The sequence below is a fragment of the Xenopus laevis genome, chromosome 6S, assembly GCF_017654675.1.
Source record: "Xenopus laevis strain J_2021 chromosome 6S, Xenopus_laevis_v10.1, whole genome shotgun sequence".
NCBI lineage: Eukaryota > Metazoa > Chordata > Amphibia > Anura > Pipidae > Xenopus > Xenopus laevis.
In genome coordinates, this window is record NC_054382.1 from 19,505,872 (window position 1) to 19,524,343 (window position 18,472).

The 18,472-nt window shown below is 41.5% G+C and overlaps 1 protein-coding gene across 4 annotated transcripts in view; it reads left to right on the top strand.

Annotated features, from left to right (window-relative positions):
• The first annotated feature begins 1,195 nt into the window (after window positions 1-1,195).
• Window positions 1,196-18,472, top strand: part of pip4k2a.S (phosphatidylinositol-5-phosphate 4-kinase S homeolog, type II, alpha) — a 93,184-nt gene continuing 75,907 nt past the window's right edge. The window contains exons 1-2 of one of the 4 annotated variants that reach the window (XM_018269098.2): window positions 1,196-1,452; window positions 1,877-2,459. In XM_018269098.2, the coding sequence (XP_018124587.1) occupies window positions 2,319-2,459 (141 nt within the window). In that variant the 5' untranslated portion in view covers window positions 1,196-1,452; window positions 1,877-2,318. Of the gene's footprint in view, window positions 1,472-1,491; window positions 1,587-1,876; window positions 2,460-18,472 lie in introns of those variants that run through there. The other 3 variants (XM_018269097.2, XM_018269099.2, XM_018269100.2) reach the window with 3 other exon arrangements.

An 18,472-nucleotide genomic window follows, 5' to 3' on the forward strand; every position in this document is an offset into this window, starting at 1 on the left:
AAAACATGTCATGCATTTCTGAATAAAGGGGGCTTTTTGGGCCTGTGTGTGGAATGCGACTGGCCAAATTGACTGCCACTCCAGACTTGCTAGGGCTTAAAGGTGGCCATACACGAGCAGATAAAGCTGCCGATATCGGTCGTTTGGACCGATTTGACAGCTTATCTGCCCGTGTATGGGGGCTTCCGACGGGTCATCCCGATCGATATCTGGCCACGATATCGATCGGGAAGGTTGGATTTTTACCCGACCGACCCGTCAGAGCCGCTTGGCGCATCGTAATTCGATCGTTCGGCCATACGGCCGAACGCTCGAATTACCCCCGATATAGCCACGCAGTTTAGTGGCATATCGGGGAAAGATCCGCTCGTTTGGCGATGTCGCCAAACGAGCAGATCTTTAAGTCTATGGCCACCTTTAGGTGCCAATACGAAAGAAATCCACGGCACACAGGCTGCTGCAAGCAAGGATCCCCTTGCACGTTTAATGCGTGACCCCGAAACGTTGCTCACTTCCGCATTAAACGTGCAAGGGGATCCTTGCTTGCAGCAGCCTGTGTGCCGTGGATTTCTTTCGTATTGATTCAATTGTGAGGTGGCCGAACCTCTACCACTGAGCACCGGACTTCGCATTATACACTGGGTGTGCGAGAGCCAGCTTTTGTTTTACACCTTTAGGTGCCCACATACTATAAGATCTGCTCGTTTGGCAAGGTCGACAAACGAGCGGATCTTAACCCGATATGCCCACTAACGGCTGGACGATATTGGATGAATCCGAACATTCGGCTCCCGGGCCAAATGATCGAATTACGATACTACGAATGGGCTCCGACGGGTCGCAGGACTGCATCAACTAGCCGATGTGGTCCTGGATCGTACAAAAAAAAAATCAAACTTGACCAATCGATATCTGGCCGATTTTTGGCCTGATATGAACAGGCAGCCCCCACACAGAGCTGCAGAATCTGTATAAAGGACCAATATCGGCATTTAATCTGCCCGTGTATGACCTTTACTCTGCACCTGAGGTAAAACACCCGCAATTCAGCCACAGTGACCATACTCAGGGCAGTAGGTTACACGACACAGACGGTATGAAGACTTGTGGGCCAGTACGAAGTAATGCAGTGGATTTCATTTAACTTGTAGCCACATAAAGCCGCTGCGACGAGGCGCGCTCTTTCTCACGCCCTCCCGCACGTATTCTGCCCGGGGCTCTAGCTGATGAAACCAAGAAGGCTCTGTGCCCCGGCGCCTTTCCAAGTGAGGCAGGGCCCGACCGCCCCTCCTTTTCAGTCTTCCCTCCTCCTCCGAGACTGTCAGTCAAGCAGCAGAAGCTGTAAGCGGCCGGAAGCGCTGGGAAAGATGCGGCCAACAGCAGCAGCGACAGACGCGGTAGGGGCTGGAGGATTGTAAAGGGGAAGCACTGTCCTTAGGACAACATAGAGGAGTGAGTGGTGCAGATGTCGGTGAGACGCGGTTGGAGGGGAGGGAGAGGGCTGTGTGTCTCCTGTATGCACGGCAGCAGGGAGGGCTCTGGCTGCAGCAGGAGAGGTTGTGAGCTGGAAATACTGCAGGGTGCCAGTGTGTGTCTTTATTTATACTGGGACTCTGTGCCTGACTCTCCATCTCTGCTGATACAATTGATTGCAATGTATGCTTGAGGATTTTCTGCTGGACCTGTTCATTTCTAACCAATGTCATTGTACAGATAGTCAGTGGGAGTCGAATCTCCCAGTTCTGCTTTCCATGACCCTGCTATTCAGATGCCTATACTTATCTAGACAATGTCCTGTTCCAGACCTTCTGGCTGGGGATGCTGGGAGTTGTAGTTGAATAAGCTAAAATCTGTGCTATTCTTTATTTCTTTGCAGTTGGAGCCGCTGCTGCAGTGTCTGTCCGTCCTTCGCTGCCACCCAGCCGAGCTGAGATAGATGGATAGGATACGATCCAGTTCAGGGAACAGGAGGGAGGCGCATTGAATCAGACCCCTGTGCCTGGCAGGAGACAGAGGAAAAGATCTGAATTGGATGTGGGAGAAAAGAGATAGAGGGAAACGCCTACAGAGCCAGAAGATCTCTCTCTCCCCGTGTCTCACACACACACACTTCTCTTCTGAGCAGTCTTTTCTTTCCGGGGCTGGCTATAAAGCCCTGCCTGAAGATTGCACTTTTTTTTTTAACTTCTCCTATATGTGAAGAAAACTTTCCTGGATCTTGCCATTTTTTTTTTTGGATGTGCCGATAGTGGTGACGGATACCAAATCCAATTTCCCTTTCTAAAGGACAAGGAATTTGTGCAAGTGGGGGAACAGCTATGGCTGCTGCAAGCACCGCAATCTCCACAATGGCCAGTAAGACCAAGACTAAGAAAAAACATTTTGTGGCCCAAAAAGTCAAATTGTTCCGAGCCAGCGACCCTTTGCTGAGCGTCCTGATGTGGGGAGTGAACCACTCGGTAAGGGAATAGGACTGTCAATGTCCTTTCCTATTGATTTTATAGTTGCTGATGATAGGACATGAGGGTATGTGACCTGTGAAGGTATGATGCCTGGCTGCTTCTTTCTGATATACTTGCGGGATAAAACAACGAACGGTATCAGGTCTGCAGCCTTACTGTTAATGTAAAACCTGCCCCAGAGTGTTGCTGATTGGACATAAAAAGGTTATTAAATATATGCTGGGTATTCTGTAGTCTTGTGCTGTTTTATGGGATGGTTTCCCCTCATAATTATGCAACCCGTATGATATAAAAGCTGCAGACTTACATACTGGTGAGTTTAGGGTACAGCAGTTTTTATGAACCATCACCGACCGTGGATTTGCAGGCAGCTGCTTGACTTTAGCTTGCCCCTTGGCAGTGCATCAGTGAAAAAAGGCAGATCAGGTGGCTTGTGTTGCCTCTTTATGTGATGAATTGCACACGTTTGGCTACAGCTCTGTGAGCTTTTGAGCTTTGGAGAATGGTTGGGCAGTGACAATGTTGATTTTTATTATTGTTGTCCTTGCCTTGGTTTTAGCCTGATGCTCATCTTCGTACATAAGCCTTCGGAGGGGGGAATTTGGAGGAAGGGGGAACTTTTAAAGGGGAACTAAGGCGAAAATTAAAATTCAACAAAAGCTTCATCATACTGAAATAAGGAACTTTCTAAAGGCAATCAATTAAATATCCTATATGTAAATTATACCATCTGTTTCTCTTCATTCTGTCTTCATGCAGGAGTCGGCTGTCAGACAGTTAGATCCAATATATCTGATATTTGCCTAGATGTATTAGAGCTCATTCTATTTAAATCACCAGACATCATGTCTCTCTACATGCAGGATTTGTGCAAAAGGCAGTTATTTTGTTAGATTCTGTTTGTACTGGAATCAGTTATTTGAGTGAGTTCTAATACATCTGCTAGGAAAGGATGCCCCCTATAAGGTATATTGGATCTAACGGACTATGATTATCTGACACCCAACTGCTGCATGAAGACAGAATGAAGAAGCAGATGCTGAGAGAGGAAAAGTGAAGATAAACTTGATTATTTCAGAAACAATGCAGAATTTAATTGATTGTATTTAGAATAATGAAGCGTATATTACATTTTCACGATAGTTCCCCTTTAAGCTGATTAATTTGTTTAAAGGAAAGATAACATACATTAATAAGTCAAGGAGTGCCCACCATGCCAGTGAACTGTATGTTGTGTTTATGTGTATACAAATAATGTGGCACAGGTCCATGAAACAGTTGATAGCTCATGGCACACAGGGCGTTATTGCTGATGTGATCAAAACACCCTAAATGCCCAACTTTTATAATTGTAGCCCCCCTTATACTTGTCCTGCAGTTCTAATACAATTGGAGGCCTGAGGTGGAACATCTCTGCACCTAACCTAGGACTTGGTTAGGGATTTGCCTGGGATTCTGCCTTTTTCTGCAGGATTCGGCTGAATTTGAGAGCCTGGCTGAACTGAATCGGAATCCATAATATCACGTGACTGTTCTTCACATAAACAGGGAAATTACCTCTTTTTTTTAACCCTCCCTTGCCTTAATTTACATATGCAAATAGGGTTCTGATCTGGTTCAGGATTCGGCCAAATGTTTTATGAAAGATTTGGCATTTGCTCAAATCCCAAAATAGTGGATTCAGTGCATCCCTAGCTTTAATCACATCCCAACTTGGCATCTTATTTGACTGTAGAGATATTACAAAGGGAAATTTATTATCATCACTTTACACTTGAAAAGCAAAGAGGTTATGCATTAGCTGCAATCTCTACAATAGCTGTAATATTCTGGCTGAACCAATGGAACGACCCAGAGGTGTATAGGGAAGCATGAGTAACTGTCATTCTCTTCCAGGAATAAGACCATTGTCCCCAGGCCCGGACTGGCAATCTGTAGGTTCTGGCAAATGCCAGAGGAGCCACTGTAAGGTGCCATAGAAAGTCACTATTTAGTGGGCTGGTAGGAGGCCTCTGTGTACTTGGAATGCCAGTTCCTATTTTGACTCCCAGTCCAGACTTGATTGTCCCCCCCATGTACATTGCTGCATTACATTGGTGCTGCGGCTCCCCCCCCTCTTCCTTATGCATTGGAAACTGGAACTCCTGTGCTATATTTGGCTGCTAAAATATGGCTTAGAGATTCCATGTTGCATTGCTTGGATGTTTGCAGTGTGACCCCTTGGATACGGATAGACAGATTTCATGAGATGTATCTTTCCCAGTCCTTGTGTTGTGTGCCATGTGCCACAAAAACACCAATAGTTATGAGTGAATCTGTCCCATTGCGGTCAATGTTTTTTTTTTTTACATGCAACCATTTTTACACGCGCAATAATTTTTCTCTCTCCAAATGCACGTCAAGTTTTTACTTATGGGACTTTTTTGTCCTAATGCATTTAAGTCAATGGGTGTTTTTCATATTGCGAGTTTATTGTCTTAATGCATTAAAGTCAATGGGCGTTTTTGTTCTTATGGCGACTTTTATTGTCCTAATCTGCATTAAAGTCAATGGGCGTTTTTGTTCTTGTGGCGACTTTTATTGTCCTAATGCATTAAAGTCAATGGGCGTTTTTGTTCTTGTGGCGACTTTTATTGTCCTAATTCATTAAAGCAATGGGCATTTTTTTTAAGGCGACTTTTAGTCCTAATGCATTAAAGTCAATGGGCATTTTTTCTTATGGTGACTTTTTTGTCCTAATGCATTAAAGCAATGGGAGTATTTTTAAGGAGACTTTTAGTCCTAACGCATAAAAGTCAATGGGAGTTTTTTTCTTATGGTGGCTTTTATTGTCCTAATGCATTAAAGTCAATGGACATTTTTTTCTTATGGCGACTTTTATTGTCCTAATGCCTTAAAGTCAATGTGCGTTTTTCTTATGGGCATTTTTTCTCTGCGAATTTTCCTGCAGCGAATTTCTGCCGCAGTTTCGCGAAAACAAATTCAGAATTTTGCCGCAAATCCATGGCTAGCGTATAAATTCGCTCATCACTACTCCTTAGTATTAAAATCATAGTTTCAAAATTCTTTCCTCTTCTTAATTTAAGTTAAAGCCAAGGGAATGGTTGGGCACATGGCACTCTCAATGCTGACTTTTCAGTGAGAAAATATTAAAGAAGAGGCAAAGTTTAAATGGCTGGTGCCCTCGCTTACATCTGCCTGGCAGGGCATCTTTTGTCTCTCCTGGTCCATGAATAGATCTAACTTAATAGGATCTTGCTTACTGCATTCCCAACAGTGTCATTGACTTTTAGGGCACTTGGGGAGTTCCCCTCCGTGCCTCGCTCCTCCGAGCCTATTGCACTCTCTGAGTGTGACCTGTGTCATTTTAATCTGATTAGTAGATAGAGAGAAATATGATCTCTGCTTGCTGATGGCTGGCCCATGAAAGTTTAAATATCCCTGTGGGTCCTGTGCTGTGACTTATTAGGGTAAGGGCACACGCTAAGATTCGGGGAAATTTAGTTGCCCGGCTACAAATCGGCTCTTCTTCAGCCGACTATTCTCCCAGAAAAGCATTCCTGTCAGCTAGAATCTAAATCGCCGGAGGGATGGCCCTTGGAGCGTTTCATTTTCTGAAGTCGCCCAAAGTTTCCTCGTTGTTGGGGATATTAGTCGCCCGAAGAAGAGGCAATTTGTCACCCGGCAACTAAATCTCCTTGAATCTTAGCGTGTGCCCTTACCCTTTGGGGACTAAATGTTATTGGAAAACTACAAAGCGGTTGGAGTACTCATTAAATGAGGCAGATGCTGCCATTCAGCAGATGTAATTATGGCATGTTTTCCATTGCATTACCTTAAATTAAGAAATTGCATACTGGAGTACTTTACCATGAGTATTGGCACACTGCTTGATCTGTACTCTACCAGCTGGTTTACCAGCATTATTGGGAAATAATATATTGCTTGCCTGTATTGTGGTAAATGCCACTAGCATTAACTGGAAGTATAGGTTTACATATACAAGTATGGGACCTGTTATTCAGAATGCTCCGGACCTTGGGTTTTCCGGATGATGGCTCTTTCCATAATTTGTATCTTCTTACCATAAATCTACTAGAAAATCATGTAAACATTAAATAAACACAATAGGCTGGTGTTGCTTCCTATAAAGATTAATTATACCTTAGTTGGGATCAAGTACAAGGCACTGTTTTATTATTACTAAGAAAAAGGAAATAATTTTTACAAATTTGGATTATTTGGATAAAATTGAGTCTATGGCTGATGGGCATTCCGTTATTCAGAGCTTTCTGGATATTTTTCTACCTACCAACCAACTAATCAGTTAAGGGTTCCTTTGAGTTTATAACAGCTCAGAGTATTTCTATTTCTAGAAAATAAGTTTATATTAAACTAATTCTAGTATGATATAGAGGACTATTTTCTTGGCAGCATTTTAATTAGTCTTAAAGTGGACCTGTCATCCAGACATAAAAAGCTGTATAATAAAAGTCCTTTACAAAATAAACATGAAATCCAAATTTTTTTTTATTAAAGCGTTTATAGCTGTTGTAAACTCTTTTAAAAATCTCAGCTGTCAATCAAAATATTAGGCATAGAGGCGGGGCAAGCAAGCAATTTCTTTCACTTTCCATTCAGCACTTTCTAGATACCACTGCACTCTCCACATTCCCTACCATTCTCTAGTCTTAACCATTTAATTGTGTAGCCAGGGCATGGGGATGGACATCAGGTCCCCCATTCTGGTGCACAAACAAGATTCTGAGATGATACAAGACTTGCCTTAATAACAGTGTCCTCAAAATGGCTCCTGCCTGCTTGTTATAATGAATTCCCAGACTGATGGAAACAAGATTCAAATAATTTATATAGTGTAATTAAAGTTAATTTTGCTTGACTAACATGATAAAATAGGAGTTGGAATAATTTTTTGTATTTTTTTCCATTATTGGCTTTCCTATGTTGCCTTTTTCCAACCTGGAATTGATAATGCTATTGGTTGTCTGGGTCGATGAACCCTGGCAATTAAAACTTCAAAAAATTCATATATATCAAGAAAAACTACCCTTACAGCAACTGCTGTAAGCACCGCATGAAGATTTTCATGTTCCAGTCGTCATATTGTACAGCAGCTCTGAACCATGACAATGGGGAACTCCGGCTTCCAAACCAAAATTTGATAAAGAGGCCCACATAACACAGAATCCCTAATATATCCATCACATATATCCATACCTGTTTCTTCAAAAAGTAAGAATAAATGCCATTTTCTATGCTGAAATCCAGCTGTTTAATAGTTAGCTGTTTTACAGACAGCATGCAGGAACTACATAACCGACAATGCATTGCACTGTGATGTTCTGTTCCTTATTGAAATCATGTGTGCAGGGAATTGTGGGGTTTGGAGGATGCAGTCTACAAAGTAACAGTAGTCAGCCAGCTCAGCAAAGTAGTCAGACAGATCAGCAGGAGAGCAGTGGGCTAGGCTTAGGGAACTGTTCCAAACCATTAAAAATCATGAAAAGTCTGCATATTTTTTAATTTATGTATATTGCAAAGTTACTTGAAAATTATGTTTACTTTTCAAAAAGCTCGAGTTATGTTTGTGTGGAATTCCCCTTTAAATATTGTTGTAAGAATGTAGTTCCTATTTACTGATGCATTTTAAAGGATACACTAAATCCAGGGTACAAATAATAACAATGGGTTTGACAGAATCCCTTGGATTAGCTCTGTAAAACAGAACCATTGTTTTCTTGAAAATCTGTTGGTAGTTGGGGCTGACAAGTGCTAAAGTATATGGGGTTTTTTGGTTATCCCCCTCCGTTTCTATAAATGGGGAGTTGCTAGTTTAAGATAGGGGGGATGCATATGTATATTCCCAGTGCTTTAAAGGGGAAGGAAACCTCGTCGGCGCTAACCCCCCTCCCCCCTCTCGTGTATTGCCCCCCTCCCTCCTCCCCTCTGGCCTACCCCTCCCGCTGGGCAAATGCCCCAAACTTGTTACTTACCCTTCTGCGCAGGTCCAGTCCAGGGAGTTCACAGACGACATCTTCTTCCATGCGATCTTCTTCTTCCTTTGCCCCTCGTTTTGGCGCATGCGCAGTAGGAGCATTTCGCCGGTACGGATCTACTGCGCATGCGCCAAAAGTCACGCGCATGCGCAGTAGATCGTACCGGCGAAACAATCCTACTGCGCATGCGCCGGTCAAAGCAGGAAGAAGATCGCGTGGAAGAAGATGTCGCCTGTGAACTCCCTGGACTGGACCTGCGCAGAAGGGTAAGTAACAAGTTAGGGGCATTTGCCCAGCGGGAGGGGTAGGCCAGGGGGGAGGAGGGAGGGGGGGCAATACACGGGAGGGGGGGTGGGGGGTTAGCGCCGAGGAGGTTTCCTTCCCCTTTAAGGTTCTTTGCCTTATTAATGCTGCTGAATATGACCAGCATTCTATTGTGGATTTGCTGGATGATGAGGTACAGACAGACCAAACTCTGCGTTTCCGTGGAGGAAGTGGTTTTCAGTCAGCACGTTCTGCATGGTGGCAATCTCTTTTTTGTTTAACTGCAGAATGATTAGTCATTAAATTGGTCTCTTTCTCGTTTTCACTTTATTTTCATGTGATTGACACCCTTTGAGACATCAAAAAACTCTCACACTAACACATATATGTATGGACTGTTATTTCATGAAGGAACACGTATTGCGGTTTATTTTTAACAGGCCTGAAAGGTTGGAAAAGTTGGTCTTGACATGATGGCACTGTTAAAAGGGAACTCCACAAAAACATAACTTAAGCTTTTTGAAAAGTAAACATAATTTCAAGCAACGTTGCAATATACATCAATTAAAAAATATGCCTTTTCATGACTTTTAAAGGTTTCTGACAGTTTCTTAAGCCTAGCCCCCTGCTCTCCTGCTGACCTGTCTGACTACTTTGCTGAGCTGGCTGACTACTGTCACTTTGTATCAGCGCCATCTGTCCTTAGACTGCATCCTCCAAACCCCACAATTCCCTGCACACGTGATTTCAATAAGGAACGAACATCACCGTGCAATGCATTGTTGGTTATGTAGTTCCTGCATGCTGTCTGTAAGCTGTGGAGAAGTTCTTACAACAAGTGTTTAGTCCCTTCTTCCCTGCCAGGATTTCAAATAATGCAGAAAGAGAACAGTTAAACAGCTGGATTTCAGCATAGAAAATGGCATTTTTTCTAACTTTTTAAAGAAACAGGTAACTGTGATGGGTATATTAGGGGTTTATGTGTTATGCGGGCCTCTTTATCAAATTTTGGTTTGAAAGCCGGAGTTCCCCTTTGATTGCAGCACTTGTACTTACTGTTATATATTTTATGTACCCCATATATCTGACCACCCATAATAGCTATTTCATTTCTGCATGAACAGGTCAAATTTTGGTGGTGAGATTAAAGGAGAAAGAAAACTACCAAACCAGATTATTGCCAATAGATTAGCCACAATACTGCAAGCTTTAACACTATATTTATTCTGCAGAATGCTTTATCATACCTGAGTAAACATCTCTAGAATCACTCTCTGTTTGTTTAGGATAGCAGCTACTATATTAGCTTGGAGTGACATAATTTCCTGCCTGAGTCTCTCCCTGCTCATACATCACTCTGGGCTCAGATTACAGCAGGGAGGGGGAAGAGGAACAAATTGAGCATGCTCAAGCCCTAGCCCTGGAGGTTTATGCTGAAAACCGGAAGTCTGATACAGAAGTCCATATATACACAATAGAAAGAAAGAAATGTGATGTTTCTTTTGACAGAGGACTCAGAGCAGTATTACTTTAAGGTTTTACTGGTGTATTTATATTGAGCTTTCTGATAAAGCTTGCTTAATTTTAGCCTTTCCTTCTCCTTTAATCATATCGGGGGAAATTTGGTGTCCGTTTAATATCCAGATTGGTGAACCAGATCTGCAGGTGTGTGCCAGACACAAGGTACTCTAGCAATTTAGGAATGCTGAGGCCCTATCTGTAGAACATAAATGTCCAACCTGCAGCCCTCCAGTTCTTGTTGGAACTCCCACTATATTCTGGTCACAAAGAAAATATAATTACATTTTTATAGCAATTTACCAGTCACTGAACGTTATGGTGGGATTGTTGGTGCAAAATTGATTGTGGTTCATGAATTAGTTTTGCTAAGTTATGTTTCTCTCATTTGTCATCTTTACCTGTTCTTGTATTTATTGATCCTAGCCTTATCCTGTAACTCTCTCCTCTTCATAAATAGTCTTTGGTAGGTCACACCCTATTTATTTAATCTCCCCTTTCACAATTATTTGAGATTACGCGTTTGTTTCTTTGATGTTTAACTCTTCCCGTTCCCTGCCTATTGCTTGGTTAGCAAACCTCCCAGATATCCTTATACCATTTTAGGAATACAAGCTCCCCAGACAAACACCTTCAGCGTTATCATTACCACCGGCACCTGACATGCTTTTTTGTTTTATACAAACAAATGACTTCCATGGAATATCTACAGCAGTGCCTTCAGTTATTTGCATGTGGGTGGGTGATTATCCAGTATACCACATGTTTTTATGTTGGCTAATGTTAAAATGGTTAAAGCAAAGTTTTAAAAAGTTGGAGGGCCAGCCTAGGGTCAGAGCCCTCTGTAGAGCTTAACAAGGTTACAGAATATCTGTGCAAAGGTAATCTAGCTATCATTCTAAGAATATCTAGTAAAGCATATAGGCTTTCAATCTAATTGAAAATGACCTTTCAGGTCACGTTGGAATTACCACTAAGGGGCATATTTATCAAGGGTCAAATTTCGAATTTAAAAACTGCGAAATTCGAATTAAAAAAAAAAAACAACCGAAATTAAGTTGACACTTTTTTTTGGTTCGAATAGGTCCGTTTTTATTATTTGTGGTTCTTGAGGTTATTTAGCTATTTATTCAGCAGCTAAAAGTTATCTAAAATGTGAACCACCCCTTCAGGGTAAGGGCCCACCTGGCGATTCGAGGAGATTTAGTCGCCTGGCGACTAATCGCCTCGACTAATCTCCCCAAACGGCTTCCCCCTGTCTTGCGCTGGCTATAATGAAAAGTCGCCTGCGGCATGGCACACGCTGCGCTTCGTATTCCGAAGTTGCCTCACAAGGAAACTTTGGGCGACTTCGGAATACGAAGCGCAGCGTGTGTCATGCCGCAGGCGACTTTTCATTATAGCCGGCGCAAGACGGGGAAGCCGTTCAGGGAGATTAGCCGCCCCAAAGAAGAGGTGATTAGTCGCTAGGCAACTAAATCACCACGAATCGCCAGGTGTGCCCTTACCCTTAAGCTATACACACAATTGGGGTTTTCATATAATTTGGTTATTTTTATACCAAACTGTATGATTTATTTGTGCTTGTTTAAGCCTCAGTAATATGCCCAAAGCAAACTCTTTCACAGTTGCATCAAATCTGATAAGCCATATAGAAATGAACCAATAAATCAAAAGTATGGAGTCAAAATTGCACTGGTCCACACTTCTGATACTGGTTTGATATAAGGTACATAGGGTAATCAATCTAATGTAAGTAATCTGCATGTATGGCCTATTGCATGATTATCTGACTGGCTATCAGATGTAACTTGCTGGCGCAATACAAATAAAACATAATGATGAGATGTGTTAGGGATGGGCGATTTTTTCGCCTTGTTTTGCCGAAAAAATGACGCCCATAGACTTGTATGGCGTTGTGCGTCAAAAAAAAAGAAGACGCACAACAAAATGTTTTTGACGGCCATAGACTGTCATGGGCGTCTGCAACATTTCGCCGGCGTCAAAATTTTGACGGAACGGGTCAAAGTCGCCCATCCCTAGATGTGATCAGTTATCCAGGAACAGGACCGGTATGTAGCCACTGCGGTTGTCTTTGTTTGGCCTTCAGTACCTCTAGTGTAAGTAGGGTTGCCACCTTTTCTGGAAAAAAATACCGGCCTTCCTATAGATTTATCTTTTTTCCTTATTAATAACATTGGGGGTCAACCATCATTTTTACCGGTAAAATACCGGCTAGGTGGCAACCCTAAGTGTTAGCTTTTGTCTGACTGAATGAGATATAGGTGCTTTCTACTAAAATGATAATCATCTCTGTTTTGATAGATGTTTTTGAAGAATCCTGATCACAGAGACCTTCCAGGCTTTGCTGGTATGTCAGTTGTTTTTAGCTGTAATCCTTTGTTGCTTCAGCATAAATTGCTTGTGCTTTGCCCTGCGCTATTTGTTGATTCTAGGCAGGAATGTCTAATTCCAGCTTTCAGTGCTCTCTCTCTGCTTTTAGGATATTAAAAGCGGAAAGTTGTTTCCTTTTGGAAATGAGAACTGTGATTTAGAAAACGTTGTCTTTTTGTACGCTTGTGGCTTTAAAAATGATTATGGCACTGTTGGTTGAGCAACAAACACAATTGTATTCATCTCTGTGACCAACCAAGTATTTATTAAGAAAAATGACATTTGTTGAGTACACGGATTTTGTGCAAGCAAGTGCAAATATCTGTGGATCAAGGCCTTTAAAGCAATTGACACCTGTGTAACCCAGGGGTGTAGTACAGAATGCTCGGGAACTAATGGATTTTTCTGTAATTTTGGAACTTCATACCTTAAATCTACTAGAAAATCATTAAATAAACTCAATAGGCTGGTTTTGCTTCCAATAGGGATTAATTATATCTTAGTTTGGATCAAGTACAATGTACTGTTTTATTATTTACCATTTTTAAAAATGTGGATTATCTGGATGAAATGAAGTCTATGGATGACAGGCTTTCCGTAATTCGGTTATTTCTGGATAACGGGTTTCTGGATAACGGATCCCATACCTGTATATCACTAAAGCCTGATGTGGACTGGCAATCTAAAGATTCTGGAAAGTGCCAGGAGGAGCTGCTGTAGAATGCCATAGAAATCCCTTGGTCGCATTTTTGCAATTGTTGTTAGGGGCCCCAAAGGTGTTTAATCATGGGCTGGGGGTTGCAGTGTTATTCACAGGGGAGGAGTTGGCATATGGATTAAAGGGTATGTTTATGGAATATTTAAGGTTATGACTTACATCCCTGCAGTGAGCACCAACCATTTGTTTTTTTTTTGGTGTGTTACCACCATTAATATGGACATTGTATTAAAAGTTTCTGAGATAACATGGGTGTGATTTAACTGGGTGTGGTTTAAAAAGGGGGAGTGGTCAACACTGGCTTCAGTTATCGGCCCTCCACCACGTAGGCCAGAAAAGTTCCTGCCCTCAGTACGGTTGGACAGCACTGCTCTAGAGCAATACTGGCAATACATGAACTGATAAAATAGTTTTGCTGAATTTCTGTATGTGTATGCTGGCTTGCCTGTCCGACCGATATCTGTATACCCTGAATATTGGTCATGCAGTTAGAAAATTAAATTTGCAGATGTACCATGTTGGCCATTGTATCAGCATATAAGAAAGTGAAGAGGAGCTTCTTCCTGGTGTTTCTATAGTTTGGGTGGGGGCCCACAATAGACAGATAATTTGTTGCATTGGCTTGATTGGTCAAACACAGTACAGGACCAGTCAGTGTATGGCTGCCTTAAATGGTGCATTTATAAATACAGAACTCAAGCTAACTGGCTGCGTAGAAACATATTTTAAAACTGGTTACACCTTTTAATTCAAAATAATGAAGTAGATAAATTGTCAATCATTATTCGTTATGCACAGTTATGTAATAATCGTTCTCCAGAGAATGACTACGGGTTTGGGTTCTGCAGTACAGAAGTGAACATTCCAGACCGGGGCATTCATTTGATTTCCTGGCAGCCACACTTTTTTTGTTTAGAACCTGTCTTACCAGGAAAATAAAGATTGCCATCGCTCTTATTACGAGTGTCCTTGGAATGAGTCGCTTTCTAGTTTCTCTGAATTGAAAAATGGTGAAACATTGAATTAGTGTAAAGTTACAGAACTGATACAAGGCACAATTTGCCCTCCGTCTGATTCAATGCTGAAAACAATTATGTACAGTTTCTCACTGTGGGGTGAATGTATAATTGGTCACTAATGTAAAATTCACAGTTCGTTCGCAATGTGAATAAATGTTCCCAAAGTGAAACATTTTGCCTTTGCAAACACTTTGCCCCTCACACGACAGTAGGATCGAGATTGCAAATTTTAAATATTAAATGGTGCGCAGTGTATGTACTAAAACTTCTTACCGTAATAAAAAAGTTTGCTCCAAAAGTTTATGCCACCTTCAAGCAGGTGTTAAAGGTTTGCAATGTGCAATAAAGATTTGCAATACAATGAAAGCCTAATGGAGAATATTACATTGCAACTTGAAAATTTGTATTCACAAATTTTATGACATTTTCCCCATGGAGTGATATCCTTATAATGTGTAATAAAATAATAGTTCTTACTTATTCATTCTTATGATAAGTTCTTTCTTATAACAATTCTTACAATGTAGTGATTATTTCAAACTTTCTTCAATTCTTTAAAGGAGCAAAAGAAAGTGAATGTTTATCTTTGTTCTTTTGCATTAAATGATAACAAGGATTAGCTACTTCAGCTATAAGCGAGTGCTTTGCCAGTGCAGTGAAGCATAGGGAAAAATGCTTTGAAATTATGGTCAAGCAAGTTCCGCTGATGTTCGTGTCAGCTTGTGTGAACAAAGTAAGTTAGGTTGACACGCTTCCATCAAGTTCAACCTCTTAACCCTATTTCAAAGGAGAAGGAAATGCAAAAATGCAAAAATCAATACCTTCTTGTATTGTACTCCCCAACACCTCCTGAAATGCTATGGTATAAACGCACATAGGCCCGTCAAATCTCGTAGAATCCATGTCCTTGTTCGCATCGCTTCTTTAGTCAGGCAGGCACCATGTTAGTAAAGGCATCCTTTACCTCTTTCTTCTTATTGGGCATGTGCAAAAAAAAAAAACTAGTTGACCCTGTAGCGCGTCACCACTGACGTAGTGCTCATTAGTAAGCAGCGCCAGCATCGCATTAGCCTGCTCTGTATAAAGGTATTGTCCCCTCGCTGCGCACCGCAAGCGCTTGAAGCAGACTGCTGTCCCCACTATAAGTAAACACTGATTCCCATGTGTCTCCATAGCTCCCAAGATTGGGTGGGGGTGTGGCATAATGGTCCATGATGACGCGCACATAGCCTCATTTGGTTGGGAGAAAGGCAGTGCCCGAGGACATGCACTCTACAACTAAATTATGAATAATGCGCCTCAAGGCTGCAGCAGCAGAGCGGAAGGTGCCTGTAAAAAGTGTGACGTTACCCGAGTCACACGCTGCAGTCTTCAGAGAGGGTAGCTGCTTATACATCAGACCAGGGAGAACAGTTTGAAAATTGTCAGTAAGTTCTATGTGCTAAAGACTTTAGTTCAAAGGCTATTTATGGTTTGCCTTTCCTTCTCCTTTAACCTGCCTAACTGCTGGTTGATCCAGAGGAAGGCAAAAAAAAAACATTTTAAGATTCTCCTCAGAGGGGGAAAAAATGAGTTCCTGACTCCAAGATGGCAATCGAACTAGTCCCTGAAGCTGGCAATACACAGACTAATTCCGACATTTCCTTAATGAGTCGGCCGTTTATTGGCCTGTCTAGATATCCAATATACAGGTTAGAATCTGTCCTGACAGACCTGCATAGACCCAAATACATTTGCATCAAATCATTAAACATCTTATTCTGATCACTTACCCCATTCTTTCTTTTTCCTTGTGACTATGTTGTATCTTAGAAAACTCTGCCAGGAAAAAAGTGGGCCCAGACAGACATTAGATCCAAGGCTATCATTTTCTACCTGCTAACGGAAAAATGGTGATACACTGACTACACCGTACTGCACAATCTAGAAGAGTAGTTTAATGATAATGAACCTTTCTAATGAATTAAATGTTGTTGAAATCCTACACTGTAGCATCAACTCAACTCAGAATTAAAGGAAACATGTATCCAGGGTATTTCTGTATATATTTTCTGTATATTTCTTGCAAACTAGTTGAGGTCTTTAATCAGTCAAAAAACGGCGCAAACATGGTCGCTAACGTTCGCAAAGGGGTTTAAGAAAGTTTTTTGCTGTAACGAAACATATTACATTATCCCATTAGTGTAGTTTGCATGTTAGATTGGTATTGTCCATCCAGCAGCAGGGCTACCAGTATAGCTTAAGGTGGCCGTAGATGTTACAATTACAATCTCTCCTGGAAAAGATCTTTTCAAGAAAGATTGTTCGTTTCAATACACACGTTTAGAGCTGAATCGTCAGATACACAGGTAGAAAAAATAGAATTCTACTTGTATGTGACGTTTCAGCAATAACAATGGCCGATGTTCGGGTGCCTTCAAAGGCGCCACATCAAAATTCTGGGCATCCCGATCAATGAGCCAACCAATATCTAAGTCTTCTGCCAATATTGGTTGGCTCGTCTCCCACCATATACGCAACGAATATCATACAAAAATTAGTTTCGTACAATATTGTCGGTGCGTCTATGGTCACCTTAAGTCATTAATGTCATAGTATTAAAGCTTGTTTTTCCAGCAAGAAAATAACAGAATTCTAAAATATCTAATGACTTGCATATCTTTTGTACTGTATGTTGTAACAGCAATCACAATGATCTTTTGATGTGTGTGGTGTTTTTGCTTTTGGAAACAAAGCCAGAAAATCAGATTACTATATCTGGAACTCTCCTCAGTGAGGCAACTTCGGGCGACTATAGAAAACGCATTGCCGCTTGCTCATTAGCGCAGGCGACTTTTCATTGCAACATATGGGTAAAAAACGCTGAGGTAGTTCGGGGGTGATAGTCGCTCAAAAGACTAGGCGATTAGTGGCCAGGCGACAAAATCTACCCGAATCTTCTCGTGTGGCCTTACCCTGAGGATTGAGTATTATTATTATTATCTCTGAGAAGCATCTTTTCAGATTTTGTCTTTTGCCTTTCCTCATAAGGGAACACTTTATTACATTTATGAGACTGGCTGGTAGGATGTGGCACATGCTGCTACTTGGGGAGAGTAGTAGCCCAGCGACAAATCGACTCTTCTTCGGGCAGCTAATCTCCCTGAAATGACTTCGAATAGCCGAAGCGATCCGAGTGGCATCCCGCTGGCGATTTACATTCTAGCTGGCGGGATGGCACTCGGATCGCTTCGGCTTTCCGAAGTTTCCTCGTGAGGCAACTTCGGGCGACTTCAGAAAACAAAGCGTTCAGAGTGCCATCCCGCCAGCGATTTACATTCTAGTCGGCGGTAAGGCAGTTCGAGGAGATTAGTCGCCCGAAGAAGAAGCGATTTGTCTCTGGACGACTAATCTCCCGAAATAGCAGCGTGTGTCTCTGCCCTTAGTATAAAGACTCTAAAATACAAAGCATCTAAAATAGTTAAAGTGGCTGTACATGGACTGATAAAAGCTGCTGACTCTGTCTTTCCAGTCATTTTTATTGCTGCTTACCGGTAAATGTAATGACTCAAAATGCAGACATTGCCCCTGTTATAATAACAAAAGGGATCTGTTAATTTTCCTGGAATTACAAACTCCTCGCTGAAGAGCAACAGGCAATGTTTTCGAAACTTTTATAATGTATTATGGTTACTTCCTTACAGTTAGAGATTTAAAGTAAATATATTTGTGATTTTAACATTGAATGTATCCAGCATAATGGCCGTTTCTTGCTTTATATCGACGTGCACTTTTATTTTTTTCATTGAATATATTTCTTTTTGCTAGTAAAAGACTTTTATTAATTCATATTTTTAACCCAGCTGATATTAATATTGAACCGATTATGCATTCTTCAGAGAAATATCTCTTTTCATATACTAAGGCTGCAAGCAATAAAACATGTTATCGCTGCATTCGTATCACTCCCGTCTAGATAAGCTACGTACAGTACCTCAACAGACGTCTTACTGGTCTGGCACCCAAAATCAACTACTTCCACCTATTGACTTCAATTGGAAAACACCTGAAAGTGCAGTTGATTTTGATTTTCAGACTAAA